Source organism: Nerophis lumbriciformis, linkage group LG11 (assembly GCF_033978685.3).
Source record: "Nerophis lumbriciformis linkage group LG11, RoL_Nlum_v2.1, whole genome shotgun sequence".
NCBI lineage: Eukaryota > Metazoa > Chordata > Actinopteri > Syngnathiformes > Syngnathidae > Nerophis > Nerophis lumbriciformis.
In genome coordinates, this window is record NC_084558.2 from 21,844,793 (window position 1) to 21,860,697 (window position 15,905).

At 43.5% G+C, this 15,905-nt stretch overlaps 1 protein-coding gene across 2 annotated transcripts in view; it reads left to right on the forward strand.

Moving 5' to 3' along the window:
* csnk1db (casein kinase 1, delta b) overlaps positions 1-15,905 on the forward strand; it is a 32,588-nt gene that overhangs the window by 14,818 nt on the left and 1,865 nt on the right. Inside the window, exons 6-9 of one of the 2 annotated variants that reach the window (XM_061967070.2) lie at positions 41-189; positions 317-485; positions 7,650-7,783; positions 8,231-8,301. In XM_061967070.2, the coding sequence (XP_061823054.1) occupies positions 41-189; positions 317-485; positions 7,650-7,783; positions 8,231-8,263 (485 nt within the window). In that variant the 3' untranslated portion in view covers positions 8,264-8,301. The remainder of the gene's footprint in view (positions 1-40; positions 190-316; positions 486-7,649; positions 7,784-8,230; positions 8,302-15,905) is intronic. The other variant, XM_061967069.2, reaches the window with a different exon arrangement.

Here is a 15,905-nt window from a genome sequence, read left to right on the forward strand (position 1 = left end):
GAGCTCTGAACTGACAGTAGCGTTTGCTTCTCTTTCACAGCTGAATTTGCAACATACCTGAATTTTTGTCGTTCATTGCGCTTTGACGACAAGCCAGACTACTCATACCTACGCCAGCTATTTCGGAACCTGTTTCACAGACAGGGATTCTCTTATGACTATGTGTTTGACTGGAACATGCTCAAGTTTGTAAGTATTATGCGATAAAAGTATCACCAGCTTATGGTTTGTCAATGTCTGTTTTTATTGCAAAAAATCAATGGCAAGTGAAGACGATTGTCCCATTATGTAACAAGTTTTTCTCTTTTCGAAACAGGGTGCCAACCGTGCAGCAGAAGAAGCAGAGCGAGAGCGTCGGGACCGGGAAGACAGGCAGAGACATGGAAGGAACCCAGGGGCCAGGGGTGTGCCTGCTGCCTCGGGACGACCACGAGGGGCCCAAGATGGAGCTCCGCCCACCCCACTCACACCCACCTCGCATACAGGTAGGTAAAAGCCAGCATCTCACAGATTGCACTCAGACATTTTGTCTTCTTTGCACATAGTGTGTGAGTGTGAATGTTGTCTGTCTGTGTTGGACCTGCGATGAGGTGGCGACTTGTCCAGGATGTACCCCACCTTTCGCCCGAGTGCAGCTGGGATAGGCTCCAGCACCCCCGAGACCCTGAGAGGGACAAGCAGTAGAAAATGAATAGATGGATGGATGCACGTAAAGTAACTTCAATATTGACTCATGCATTAGCAACAGTGTTATCTAGCGACTGTGGTGCAATGTGTTGGAGCCGCTGCTTCTGTTTACATCATGTCTAATGTTGAGTAATTATAGTATAGTTTTGGGCTTTGGGTTCAGATCGAAGGGGTTCTATTTGTACTATTTCTATTTATTTCTCTGGTAAATTAGGCCACACTGATTATCATGTGTCTGACATCGCAGAATATTTTTTTTAAACTGGTTACAATTTGATTTGGAACATAGATATTTTGTTTGTAGTGATAATGATTATACATTATTGTTTTTGAATACACTGCTAAGGGTCTTTGACCTTGTGCACATGAAAAATGCAAGCATAACATGTGCCCTGGCATGATGCCATAGCTAAACCGACTGTCCTGTTCAACTCGCATCGAAAGTTAAAAGACTTGAGACTTTCTACGAATCTTTTTAAATTATGGAAATATTTAAGTAAGGTCGAATTCATGATAAATATTGTTCATCATGATTTGTCCAGGGTGTACCCCGCCTTCCGCCCGAGTGCAGCTAGGATAGGCTCCAGCACCCCCGCAACCCCGAAAGGGACAATCGGTAAAAAATAGATGGATGGATGGTTTTGTCCTTATGTCCTCCTGGTATTTGTGGTTTGCAAGTGCTTTCAGAGCAGGAAGGCAGCCGCTTTAAAAAAAAAAAAAAAGGCAATGAAACACCACCTTGTAGTTGGTAGAAAAACACTTGCCATCAAATCATGAACAGACGTTTGGATGCAGAGAGCTAAGGCAAGCCAACAGTGCCATCAAGTGGCAAAATGACACAGACGCATGTCATGGCTTTGAAAGGCCAACACAGGTCTGACTTTTCCCTCTTGATGATCAAAGATGCTATGTTTAGCTTTTTTTGAGGCAGACCATTTTTCATTTGTTGTTGTACACATAGTTCAATAGTAACCACCTGAGGCCTCACGTGGCTTTGAAGGTGAATAATGATGAACTATTTCACATTGTTTGCTGAATTTCACCATTCGTTTTCAATTCCAACAATTTTGAATCACATTCTATATTCATAAGTAGGTCAAATTAAACATTTTTAACCAAAATAAATTGCAGCTCTAATTTTACATCTTTTGGGTGCTTTTAGGTCTCAAGTGTTAATACACTGTCAAAATGAAAAATTAACTATACAGTCACACACATAAGGATATACTGAAAAAAGCAAACCAACCGAGGCAAAAACAGTTTTTCAGAGATTTAAGGAAAAAAAACGACAAAACTTTGACAAAAATTTTTCATTGTTGTGTATTATTTTATAGTGCAGAGGTCGGCCAGGCGACCAATTATGTACAGCAAAAAACAACTGAACTTATTTTGTTCAATGACTAAATGTTTAATAGGACTCAATTTTGGACCCTGGTTTCTTTTCTGAACAAAACTGGTGAATTACAGCATTTCAGTGCATTTAAGTTTACTTACAAGAACTATTATTACTGCTACATATTTCACTGTACACTACTTCTGAGGCTACTGTACCCAACATTTCAACAATGTAAACAATTATTATCTCCTCTCTGAGCTGCCACCTTACCGTGGTAGAGGAGTTTGCGTGTCCCAATGATCCTAGGAGCTATGTTGTCCGGGGGTTTCTATGCCCCCTGGTAGGGTCTCCCAAGGCAAACTGGTCCTAGGTGAGGGATCAGACAAAGAGCAGCTCGAAGACCTCGATGAAGAACACAAACCAAGGACCCAGATTTCCCTCGCCCGGACGCGGGTCACCGGGGCCCCCCTCTGGAGCCAGGCCCGGAGGTGGGGCACGATGGCGAGCGCCTGGTGGCCGGGCCTGTCCCCATGGGGCCCGGCCGGGCACAGCCCGAAGAGGCAACGTGGGTCCCCCCTCCAATGGGCTCACCACCCATAGCAGGGGCCATAGAGGTCGGGTGCAGTGTGAGCTGGGCGGCAGCCGAGGGCAGGGCGCTTGGCGGTCCGATCCTCGGCTACATAAGCTGGCTCTTTGGACGTGGAACGTCTCTTCGCTGGGGGGGAAGGAGCCTGAGCTAGTGCGTGAGGTGGAGAAGTTCCGGCTAGATATAGTCGGACTCACTTCGACGCACAGCAAGGGCTCTGGAACCACTTCTCTTGAGAGGGGCTGGACTCTCTTCCACTCTGGCGTTGCCGGCAGTGAGAGGCGACGGGCTGGGGTGGCAATTCTTGTTGCCCCTCGGCTCAAAGCCTGCACGTTGGAGTTCAACCCGGTGGACGAGAGGGTAGCTTCCCTCCGCCGTCGGGTGGGGGGACGGGTCCTGACTGTTGTTTGCGTTTACGCGCCAAACAGCAGCTCAGAGTACCCACCCTTTTTGGATTCACTCGAGGGAGTACTGGAGAGTGCTCCCCCGGGTGATTCCCTCGTTCTACTGGGGGACTTCAACGCTCATGTTGGCAGCGACAGTGAAACCTGGAGAGGTGTGATTGGGAAGAATGGCCGCCCGGATCTGAACCCGAGTGGTGTTCTGTTATTGGACTTTTGTGCTCGTCACAGATTGTCGATAACAAACACCATGTTCAAACATAAGGGTGTCCATATGTGCACTTGGCACCAGGACACCCTAGGCCGCAGTTCCATGATCGACTTTGTAGTTGTGTCATCGGATTTGCGGCCTCATGTTTTGGACACTCGGGTGAAGAGAGGGGCGGAGATTTCTACCGATCACCACCTGGTGGTGAGTTGGCTGCGATGGTGGGGGAGGATGCCGGACAGACCTGGCAGGCCCAAACGCATTGTGAGGGTTTGCTGGGAACGCCTGGCAGAGTCTCCTGTCAGAGAGAGTTTCAATTCCCACCTCCGGAAGAACTTTGAACATGTCACGAGGGAGGTGCTGGACATTGAGTCCGAGTGGACAATGTTCCGTACCTCTATTGTCGAGGCGGCCGATTGGAGCTGTGGCCGCAAGGTAGTTGGTGCCTGTCGTGGCGGTAATCCTAGAACCCGTTGGTGGACGCCGGCGGTGAGGGATGCCGTCAGGCTGAAGAAGGAGTCCTATCGGGTTCTTTTGGCTCATGGGACTCCTGAGGCAGCAGACAGGTACCGACAGGCCAAGCGGTGTGCGGCTTCAGCGGTCGCGGAGGCAAAAACTCGGACATGGGAGGAGTTCGGGGAGGCCATGGAAAAAGACTTCCGGACGGCTTCGAAGCAATTCTGGACCACCATCCGCCGCCTCAGGAAGGGGAAGCAGTGCAGTGTCAACACCGTGTATGGTGGGGATGGTGCTCTGCTGACCTCGACTGCGGATGTTGTGGATCGGTGGAGGGAATACTTCGAAGACCTCCTCAATCCTACCAGCACGTCTTCCTATAAGGAAGCAGGGCCTGGGGAATCTGTGGTGGGCTCTCCTATTTCTGGGGCTGAGGTTGCCGAGGTAGTTAAAAAGCTCCTCGGTGGCAAGGCCCCGGGGGTGGATGAGATCCGCCCGGAGTTCCTTAAGGCTCTGGATGTTGTGGGGCTGTCTTGGTTGACAAGACTCTGCAACATCGCGTGGACATCGGGGGCGGTACCTCTGGATTGGCAGACCGGGGTGGTGGTTCCTCTCTTTAAGAAGGGGAACCGGAGGGTGTGTTCCAACTATCGTGGGATCACACTCCTCAGCCTTCCCGGTAAGGTCTATTCAGGTGTACTGGAGAGGAGGCTACGCCGGATAGTCGAACCTCGGATTCAGGAGGAACAGTGTGGTTTTCGTCCTGGTCGTGGAACTGTGGACCAGCTCTATACTCTCGGCAGGGTCCTTGAGGGTGCATGGGAGTTTGCCCAACCAGTCTACATGTGCTTTGTGGACTTGGAGAAGGCATTCGACCGTGTACCCCAGGAAGTCCTGTGGGGAGTGCTCAGAGAGTATGGGGTAACGGACTGTCTTATTGTGGCAGTTCGCTCCCTGTATAATCAGTGTCAGAGCTTGGTCCGCATTGCCGGCAGTAAGTCGGACACGTTTCCAGTGAGGGTTGGACTCCGCCAAGGCTGACCTTTGTCACCGATTCTGTTCATAACCTTTATGGACAGAATTTCTAGGCGCAGTCAGGGCGTTGAGGGGATCTGGTTTGGTGGCTGCAGGATTAGGTCTCTGCTCTTTGCAGATGATGTGGTCCTGATGGCTTCCTCCGGCCAAGATCTTCAGCTCTCACTGGATCGGTTCGCAGCCGAGTGTGAAGCGACTGGGATGGGAATCAGCACCTCCAAGTCCGAGTCCATGGTTCTCTCCCGGAAAAGGGTGGAGTGCCATCTCCGGGTTGGGGAGGAGATCTTGCCCCAAGTGGAGGAGTTCAAGTACCTCGGAGTCTTGTTCACGAGTGGGGGAGGAGTGGATCGTGAGATCGACAGGCGGATCGGTGCGGCGTCTTCACTAATGCGGACGCTGTATCGATCCGTTGTGGTGAAGAAGGAGCTGAGCCGGAAGGCAAAGCTCTCGATTTACCGGTCTATCTACGTTCCCATCCTCACCTATGGTCATGAGCTTTGGGTCATGACCGAAAGGACAAGATCACGGGTACAAGCGGCCGAAATGAGTTTCCTCCGCCGAGTGGCGGGGCTCTCCCTTAGAGATAGGGTGAGAAGCTCTGTCATTCGGGGGGAGCTCAAAGTAAAGCCGCTGCTCCTCCACATCGAGAGGAGCCAGATGAGGTGGTTCGGGCATCTGGTCAGGATGCCACCCGAACGCCTCCCTAGGAAGGTGTTTCGGGCACGTCCGACCGGTAGGAGGCCACGGGGAAGACCCAGGACACGCTGGGAAGACTATCTCTCCCGGCTGGCCTGGGAACGCCTCGGGATCCCCCGGGAGGAGCTGGACGAAGTGGCTGGGGAAAGGGAAGTCTGGGCTTCCCTGCTTAAGCTGCTGCCCCCGCGACCCGACCTTGGATAAGCGGAAGAAGATGGATGGATGGATGGATGGATAAACAATTATTTTGTGTTACACTCAGTTCGATATAATGTGGTCCGATATAACGCGATCATGCCATGGTCCCTGAATTTTCGCTCGTGGCGTGGTGGCTGGTAGACTGGGATGTAGGACGAGCGAGCGAGCTGAATCTGTTATACGTCCTAATGAGCTCACTGTAGCTTGTAGGCCGTTTAGGGCTGCTACAAACTGGGCTAGTTATTTCAGTACGGCTAACGCTAGCAAGCGTGTCCACGGCATCTAAAGTTGCGAAGTTACTCTGATCTTACTGGCAGACACATCCCTGTAGCAGCGACAACCTCTCCATGAGAAGTGTGCAACAATACATATAGGCATACCCACAATTTTTCCTTCAATGAGTCGGGCTCTTTGATGGGGGGCTTCAGACCGGAAATAGCTTAGCTGAGCTAGCTTAGCAGCTCGCTCGCTGAAAGTAAAGCGGTGAAACAAAGACAGCAAGTGCTTTGTAAATTCGATAAGACCACCAAATGTGTTGGAGAAGGGCTAAAGAAGGGTATAAAATATTTGGAAGCACACAAAATAGCATCGGGAAAAAGAAAGGGTTTTTATATAAATATATCTCGTAAAAACGCGATCAGTATTTTAGACCCCAAAGAGCACATTATATTGAATTTTGAGTGTACGTTCAGATCTGGAGATATTGTTAGCTACTATCACCTTCCCATCGAGCTTCTCTCAAAAAGGCAGTTGCGATTCTGGAGTGTTAGGACTCTTATCATGTTTAAAAACTGCCAAGTTTTTGAAGGAGGGCATTATGCATGCACTTGTAACATGTAATAGATAGCTATATGTAGCATATATGATGTGTACCGTATTTTTCGGATTATAAGTCACAGTTTTTTTCATAGTTTGGCCGGGGGTGCGATTTATACTCCGGAGCGACTTATGTGTGAAATTATTAACACATTACCGTAAAATATCAAATAATATTTATCTCATTCCCATAAGAGACGAGGCGAATGTCAGCAATCGTCACACACACGTCAGCAATCGTCACACATACGTCAACCAATAAAAATTTGGCGGGGGTGGGTCATGGCAGAAGTGCATTGTGCGTCATGGCAGAAGTGCATTGTGGGTCATGGGATGCTACCTGCTACTACGTCCATAGTTATAAAAATGGATCATTTCAACATTGACGGTAACTTTTAAAAACTGAGAAGGGCTGAACAAAAATGGCACCGAAAAGGAAATCATATACTGCAGATTACAAGCTGGACATAGTTAAATATGCAGCAGAAAACGGCAAGAGGAAGTGGCGCATACCTTTGGAGTTGGCAGAGTTGTTTAGAAGCGACACAGGGGAAGAAGATTTCATCGGATTTAGCGATTAGGAGTGACAGATTGTTTGGTAAACGTATAGCATGTTCTATATATTATAGTTATTTGAATGACTCTTACCATAATATGTTACGTTAACATACCAGGCACGTTCTCAGTTGGTTATTTATGCGTCATATAACGTACACTTATTCAGCCTGTTGTTCACTATTCTTTATTTATTTTAAATTGCCTTTCAAATGTCTATTCTCGGTGTTGCATTTTATCAAATAAATTTCCCCCAAAAATCAACTTACTACTCGATTGCGACGTATACCGGTATATGTTTTTTTCCTTCTTTATTATGCATTTTCGGCCGGTGCGACGTATACTCCGCAGCGATTTATAATTCGAAAAATACGGTAACTCTATTTACCGAACTATGCAGCCCCAGACTGTGATGCTATCACTACCTTGCTTGACTAACACCACCAGGACATGCTGGACACCATCTGAACCAAACAACTTTATATTCAGCCATGCTGGAATATCGCTCCACTTCTCCATTTCTTCAGTATTTTGAATCTCATTCATTTATATCGTGATATGTGGCAGTTGTCTTCGAACTTTAAATGTGATTTCACTTAGGATTGTATACTTTGGTCACATTCTTTGCAAATGTCTTTTGTTTGTGATTTTGAAGTTCCTCTTTCTGTTTTCCAGCTTCCCCACGTCAAGCCTCTGGCATGGAGCGTGAACGAAAAGTCAGCATGCGACTGCACCGTGGTGCCCCTGTTAATGTTTCATCTTCAGATCTTACTGGACGTCAAGACACTTCACGCATGTCCACTTCACAGGTATAAGACACATACTGTGCAATTTATATAACCTATTTATACTGACTGTCCAACAGTTTCTGTCCGAAAGAAAACTACTTTGGTTTTATATTTGTTTGAGAACTAACCATAAATGCAAACAGACGCTTGCTTGCTTTGGTTAGTGGGAGCGATTATTGCTTTCTGCGCTGTGCGTTGAAGGGCACCTGAAAAAAATCGCAATGAATGCATGTCATCAAAAAGTTGTTTGTTGCGGTAACAGAGTTAAGGTGTTATCGTCATCCACATGTCAGAAAACATGGTAGTATTTCACACTCATAAACTGACTAACTACACCTTCTTGTGCAGCACATCAGCCTTGTATGAAGTCCAGCTCTTTAGCCTGTTTGCACCAGTAACACAGTTGGTACACGACAAGGTTTCTGACTTGACATATTGGGCCTTGTCTCTCCCTTCCCCCAACCTCAGAATAGCATTCCCTACGAACATCACGCCAAGTAGAGGCTCGCCATGTCCTTGTGTGACAGCGACAGCACTGGGTGAGTCGCACACCCCTCAAAGCACCAGGAATGCATTTATCCAACTTCCAGTTTTATCTGGACTGCCTTAGAATAATTTTTCTGGTTATTAATGTATGACTCTTACATTAATTCTAAACATAGTGATTCACTAAGGAGAAGTTATCGGTTAACCATGGCCAGTTACTGTAACCTAGTATGTAGTTCAGGGGTGTCCAAAGTGCGGCTTGTAGCTCAAGTTTTGTTGGCCTGCAGCATATTGTTGAAACAGGGCCTAAGAACAAAAAGAGCGAAAAGTACTAAGAAAAATCGGAAATGTGCTTTGTCACCTATAACACAAAGATGTCTTTAAATATCCAGTACAGTGGAACCATTGACATATTTTGCTAATTTGTACACAATGCTTAGAAACCATTGGAAAAGACGTTCACAAAGGTAAGCTGTGTGAACCCTGGAAATTATGTCAAAAAAATGACAGCTCTTTTTCTTCTAACTTTGTTTCAACAACAATATTATACATAAAATCAGAACATACAAGTAAACATGTCTTTATACATTTTTTTCAAAGTATGCACATATAGTAATGGTTTTCTATAATTTTTTAACAGTATTTAAGAAATTTAAACTAAACTAGAATGAGAAAATAATAAACAAAATAAACATGTGCCAGGGATTAAAAAAAAATTAAATAGAAAAAAGGCATCATATTACTTTTTTGTTTTGTCTTTAATGGAAACTGCCTATATTAGTATGTTAGGTATGTAACAGTAATACCGCTGTATTTATACACATACACACACCGTGTTAGTGTATATATATATATGTGTGTGTATATATACAATATGTAAAATTATATAAACAATATATATATACATGTAAATATATTTAGATAGATACAGAATGCCGCGACCATGTGATGGTAACAAAAAAAGACAACCCAACGTATTTTGTTGGGTTGTTGAATGGCGAAAAAAGACACGCTGAAACACTGGAGAGTGACGACCAAGTAATGGAATTAGTAAACAGGATGTGACGTAGAGGACTTCGCATCTCTAAAATGGCTGCGCTCCATCTGTACTGTACTGCACAGAAAGGGATGACCCCAAAATGAATTCTTCCAGCGGCACACAAAATGAATGAATAGATGAAGCATTCGTACACCGAGACATGGTTCGCTCACTGGAGCATACAGTATTTGGCTGAATATAAAAGTTGGTAAATCAAAAAGTTAGCAAAAAGAGTTGGTTTGTGAATGAAGTTTCCTCTGTATGTCTTTTAGATTTTTTTTTTTTACAAAATAGTAAAAGTCAATAGCTCCCACATGCTTTGACTTTCCATTATGCGGCCCTTGGTGGAAATAGTTTGGGCACCCCTGATGTAGTTATAGCTGTTATCAGATGTTGACCCAAGAGCCTGGACTCCAGGGTCAATGAGATGGATATTGAGTAGGAGGTTGCAGTCCTGAGAACTGTTCTGGATAATGCATCACAGTGTGTACCCTAGTCCAAGAATGTAATTCCCCAATTGCCTTCTCAGACCGTGAAAGAATGCCCTTTACACAGCTTTGTCCTTGTGGCTTGTTGCTTGTAGCACTGGTTTCACGTAGGGCTGCACGACTCTGGAAAAAATGTACATCACGTTTGTCTGAGACAATTTTGTTTCGTGTGTGTGTGTGTGTGTGTGTGTGTGTGTGTGTGTGTGTGTGTGTGTGTGTGTGTGTGTGTGTGTGTGTGTGTGTGTGTGTGGGGGGGGGGGGGATAGGTGCCAAATTCTGTACTTTTATAGGTACTGACCAAATTCAGTCTGTATTAGAAGTGCCTATTTACGTAAAATACACAGTTCCAAATTTTTAATACCTGTGTTGCACCACGTCGGTTGCAGACTTGGAACGGGCTCAAGCACATGGCGAACAAGCAGGCATACGTGCTACTGATTCGGATTGGCTATTTCAGCACCTCCAAATTTGGTAATCAAAACTACAAGATGCATGTTGCAATCGAACAGCTGGTAGTGTAATAAGTACAATACTTGGAGTTCAAACACTTTGTAGGGCTCAACAAAAGATGTAAACGTAAATGCATGGAGCTATTTTGTATATTTGAAATAGTACGCGTCTCTAGTACGGGTGCAACAGTACATTATTCGGGTCACGGTTTGGTAAGGTTTTCGGTACATTAAGGAAACAACATTTTAAACCAAAAAATGCTTTAATTTTTAATTTCCATGATATTTTAGAAAAAACTGCTAGCAACTGAATCTTCAATGAATACAATTCTCAAATTAAAAAAAATATTAATCTACTTCCTAATTTACTCATCTTAGCTGGTTACTCTGTGCTTTAACGTGGTTCCAGTAAGACTTCTGTTAAGTGTAATAAAGAACTTATTCTATTGTTTCACTACAAGCTAGTTTTATCGTCTCCTCAGACTGGAGGGTCTGGTATTTTACTGTGTACATTTGGCCTCCTAGTGGCCACCGTGATTCTAAATGTATTTTAATCCTGTAAAATGGCTTCATGTTCAAGGCCATGTTTTTTGAAGAAAGCACACTGTTTTTCAACAGGCTCGATCACACTATTTATTGCCTTACAGCCTTTTCTAATAGGAGGTCCGAGAAGTACTTTTGACGTGAGACTTTATTAATAAAAATTAACAGACGCAGACTGGAAAAAATTCCATCAAGTCAAAATCATCAATCATGGTACGCAACATTACAGTCATGCATGTAGTAAAGACGTCAAATAATTAATGCCAACACTCATTCAGCAAGTCCAATGATAGCTGCCACCGGCAGGCCTCCCTTGAAAAACAGGAAAAGCAAGAGGCTGTCATGCCCACGTGAGGACAGCATAAGGAAGAATCGTCGTCATTTGAATTGCATGTTAGAGTGAATTGAGATCTATTTTTTTGTATCCTGAGAATTTTAGTGCAGCCCTATTTGATACCACATACATCAGTGGCAGGCTCACAGCTTACTTGCCCAAAAATAACTCCCAACACCTTTACCCACCCCTCCATTGTGGATTTGTACAGTCCTTATTTTTTCGGTTTTGATTTTCTTTTTTACCTCCTAAGTTTTACCTTCCCACATCTCCCTTTAATTTTCACTGCTTAACACTTAACCGCTTCTTGTTTTGCATCTCATTTGGAGCTTCCTCATGGCTGTGGCTGAAAGCACGTCATCCAATCAGCCGTACATGGAGTGTTCAGTGTTTTAGAGGGGAAGGGGTTAAAGTACTTGAACCAAAATGAAAGCTCAACTAACAGTATTTATACACCATGTTGAACAAATGACTGGATGGCTGCAAACCTTCCTTCTGGCTGTGACCTAATTCTTCCAAGTTCCTCTTCATGTATAGTGTGGAAATGTTTTTGTTTTTTTCCATTACGTTTGACAGCATATGACATCCGGAGGTAGGCGGGGGTTAATGGGTGGATGGGTAACATGGCTGAACAGGTGCACACAAGCACATGCACAGTGTATTCAACTGTATTGCAATCTTCAGTTTTCACTAACTTTCATTATAGAAAGCAATACAAATATTCCAAATTATCTAGTTATTTAATGAATGCAATTGTTTCTCTGCACACGATGCAGAGAGATGATAGACTGTCAACTTGTAGACAGTAATGACATGCTGTCATGTGAGTAATATAAGACTATTTAGTTTGTTGAGTAAATTACGGTACTGTATGTACTTGTTCTATATGAAAGATATCTTTAAAGGCCAACTGCACTTTTTTTGGAATTTTGCCTATCGCTCACAATCATTATGAAAGACATGGCGACGGATGTATTTTGTTTTTTTATGCATTCTAAATATTAAATAATTGCAAACAAAAGTCCGCTTAAAATGGAGCCTCCAAGGTTTATATACATGATGTAAGTATATGCGGTCAAAAGTTTACATACACTTGTGAAGGACATAATGTCATGGCTGTCTTGAGTTTCCAATAATTTCTACAACTCTTATTTTATTGTGATAGAGTGATTGGAGCACATAGGTACTTGTTTGTCACAAAAAACATTACATTTATTATGGGTCTACTGAAAATGTGACCAAATCTGCTAGGTCACAAGTATACATACAGCAATGTTAATATTTGGGTACATGTCCCTTGGCAAGTTTAACTGCAATAAGGCGCTTTTGGTAGCCATCCACAAACTTCTGGCAAGCTTCTGGTTGAATTTTTGACCACTCCCCTTGAATTTGGGAACACATTGAAGTGTACGGTCAGAAGTATTCTATTTAATTGCCGCACTTTCCTAGTTACAGTACATTTAGCCTTCAGAGTACAAATGGTATTTTCCGGGCTCTTGAGGGCACTGGTAATTAAGCCACACTCCGGATTTTAGAAGAAAAATATTTTTACATTAATTAGCTGCACCAGACTATAAGTCGCCAATATATATATATACACGCAAGATTTTGTAAATGTTGTTTTTTTTGCATACCTTAATTGTTCCCAAACAGTGTCTGTCACACTGCAGTAAAACGGATGATCAAACAAAACAGAAGTCATCGTCATGGACCCACTAGCTGCGGGAGCTCGCTCTCCAGTCAGCTAAACAGACTCAATAACTCCACGGAGACGTTTTGGGGAATTAACAAAACTGAAACCATACAAAAAGAATGCCAGTGTAAGTTAATATTACTAACACACACTTGTAAACGTGTTAGCATATCAGCTAATACTGACAATGATAGCTTGACGATAGCACGTACGAAAATGCATGAAAACACATCAGGCATTTTAGACGGTTTAGTGAGTATGTATTGTTTTACTTATATTAATGATTAATGAAGAATCCTTTTGAACAGAAACGCTATGGACGAATAAACTTTCAGCACGAAACAGGAATTACATTTTTAAAGCGCGGCACCTGCAGTGAGCGAACTCTTCCAAAAGACGGCGCCGTAGCACAAAAAAATTTAAAAACATATGAATGTCTCTGTCAGTGTTACTTGAAAACTATTTGTTGAATATAAATCAATATGTCCATAAATTTGCTGCACCGTTTTATTTGCCGCAGGGTTCAATGCGTGGCAAAAAGTAGTGGCTTATAGTCCGGAAAATACAACAAATTTGTTTAAACGCAGAAGGAGGCCAAGACTGATATTCGATAAGTCAATTAACCGACGAAAAATGAAAGTCGGTAAGTTTTCCAGGATCGATACATCGCCATGTGCATGCTACAAGAGCATTCAGGCATTTCGTCGCTTTTAGTGGCTGTAGCGATTGTGCCATAGCGGAATTTAAAGAAGTGGGTGAATTCTCTTGTCCTCAGTAAGTGCCTTTGGCTCTTTGTGCAGCAACGCGGGGCCGCTAGCTCGCTAGCATCATACAGTGAAACTAGTTAGCATTAAGTAGCTAACATGGACAAAATGATTACAAAACCAAATGTGACCGCAACAGTGTGGGAATACTTCAGTTTAAACCTTTTGGAGCAAGATGATCCTATCAACACCAAGGAGCCAGTTTGCCGAATGTTCGCGACTACAGCAAACCTGCACGCCCACTTGAAACATACCCACCCGACAGTACACACACTCACTTTGCGTTTGGTGAACAAGCCAGGTCAGTGTAAACAAAACAGTGCAAAATGGTGTGCGCTCACAGAAAGTGTGGTTACATACATCGCCAAAGACATGCTGACATTTAATACCGTATAAAACTAGCATTTCTAAAAGTGATGCAAACATGTTGACTGATATTTCTCATATCTCTATTTAAACTGTAGTGTTTATGTTATTACTTTGCACTTTTGTTTAAGAAGGTCCTAACTTGATTGTGAGTTAAGTAATGTACCACTCTCTCTGCCTACATGTTCAATATTGAAGTGAAACTTTGTTAGCCAACACTTTATTTAGCTTTTTTTTTTTTATTGTTATGGGTGTCTATATTTGAGGCCCCAATTCCCTCCTTAACATGTTGTATTGCATTTGGTTGTTATTTTTATTGAATTGCACATTTTTGCTAACAGAAAAAGTTTTATTTAACTTGGAGATTTAAACATTTTCAGCACGGTGGAACAGGGGTTAGTGCGTCTGCCTCACAATACGAAGGTCCTGAGTAGTCTTGTGTTCAATCCCGGGTTCTGGATCTTTCTGTGTGAAGTTTGCATGTTCTCCCCGTGACTGCGTGGGTTCCCTCCGGGTACTCCGGCTTCCTCCCACTTCCAAAGACATGCACCTGGGGATAAGTTGATTGGAAACACTACCGGTAAATTGGCCCTAGTGTGTGAATGTGAGTGTGAATGTTGTCTGTCTATCTGTGTTGGCCCAGCGATGAGGTGGCGACTTGTCCAGGGTGTACCCCGCCTTCCGCCCGATTGTAGCTGAGATAGGCTCCAGCGCCCCCCGCGAGCCCAAAGGGAATAAGCGGTACAAAATGGATGGATGGATGGCATTCCAATTACAATGTTAAAATACAAGTTTATTGCATTTAAAAGGATATACATGCATTATTATATATTATCCTTAAACCAATGGTTATTTTGGTCTCATAATAATATTAGCAATAATATTGTTTATTGCCAATAACCCATAGGTCAATATATCGCCAAGCAAAATGTATTATCGCCCCAGGCCTACGCAGAAATATGACAATATCCAGTGTACTGTCGAATCTAGATGCATACTCAAAATGGTGAGTGTGCAGTCCTAACACTTGCCACACTCAATAGTCTCCATTAGTCTTCATATTGGAACTGACTTGACATGGCAGTGGCTAAGGTCTTACCCGAATCTGTGGAAAGTCGTGAAGTAGAAGAGAATATGTACAGGTTGTCCTTGAGTGTATGGGGTTACAGCCCACTCCAATTCTGTCAACCTAAGCAGATTGGTGCATCAACATGAGACTCGCTTTTGAGAACTTAAAAAAAAAAAAAAAAAGTATCTGCACTGCAACCACACAATTTCCCCATTGTGGGATGAATAAATACTATCTCTCTCTCCCAAAGAATGTTAAGTCGAGCGCTGCTGCACAGAGGAAGAATGTTGCTTCGCTCTCGTTATCAAAGTTCAGTCCTTCATTGTCTCCCAAGCTCAAAGGCAGACAAGTGAAACCAGACTTTTATGATGAAAGGAGAATTGTTGGATAAACATTTCATAGGTCCAAGTTGCTCGCCTGCTGCTACCGTCGTAAAAATAATAAATATCGTATCCTTGATCATGTGAAACGATAGAATAGAATAAAGCCCTTTATTGTCATCAAACGTGAGATTGTGACAATCTGCTGCTCCTATGAAATGAACAGCTTGAGTCTTTACTGTTTTGTTTAGTTTTGTATTTACATGATGTTTGTTTTACTTTATTTTACATGTCCTCCATATTTTGTGTACAGTGTTGGTTACTAAGGTGTTATTGGGTAGAACTGAAAATCAACTAACCGCGTGTCATGGTACAAAATGCGACTGCTAGACTTTTGACAAGGACAAGAAAGTTTGATCATATTACGCCTAAACTGGCTCACCTGCACTGGCTTCCTGTGCACTTAAGATGCGACTTTAAGGTTTTACTACTTACGTATAAAATACTAAATGGTCTATCCTATCTTGCTGATTGTCTTGTACCATATGTCCTGGACAGAAATCTGCGTTCTGAGAACTCCGGCTTATTAGTG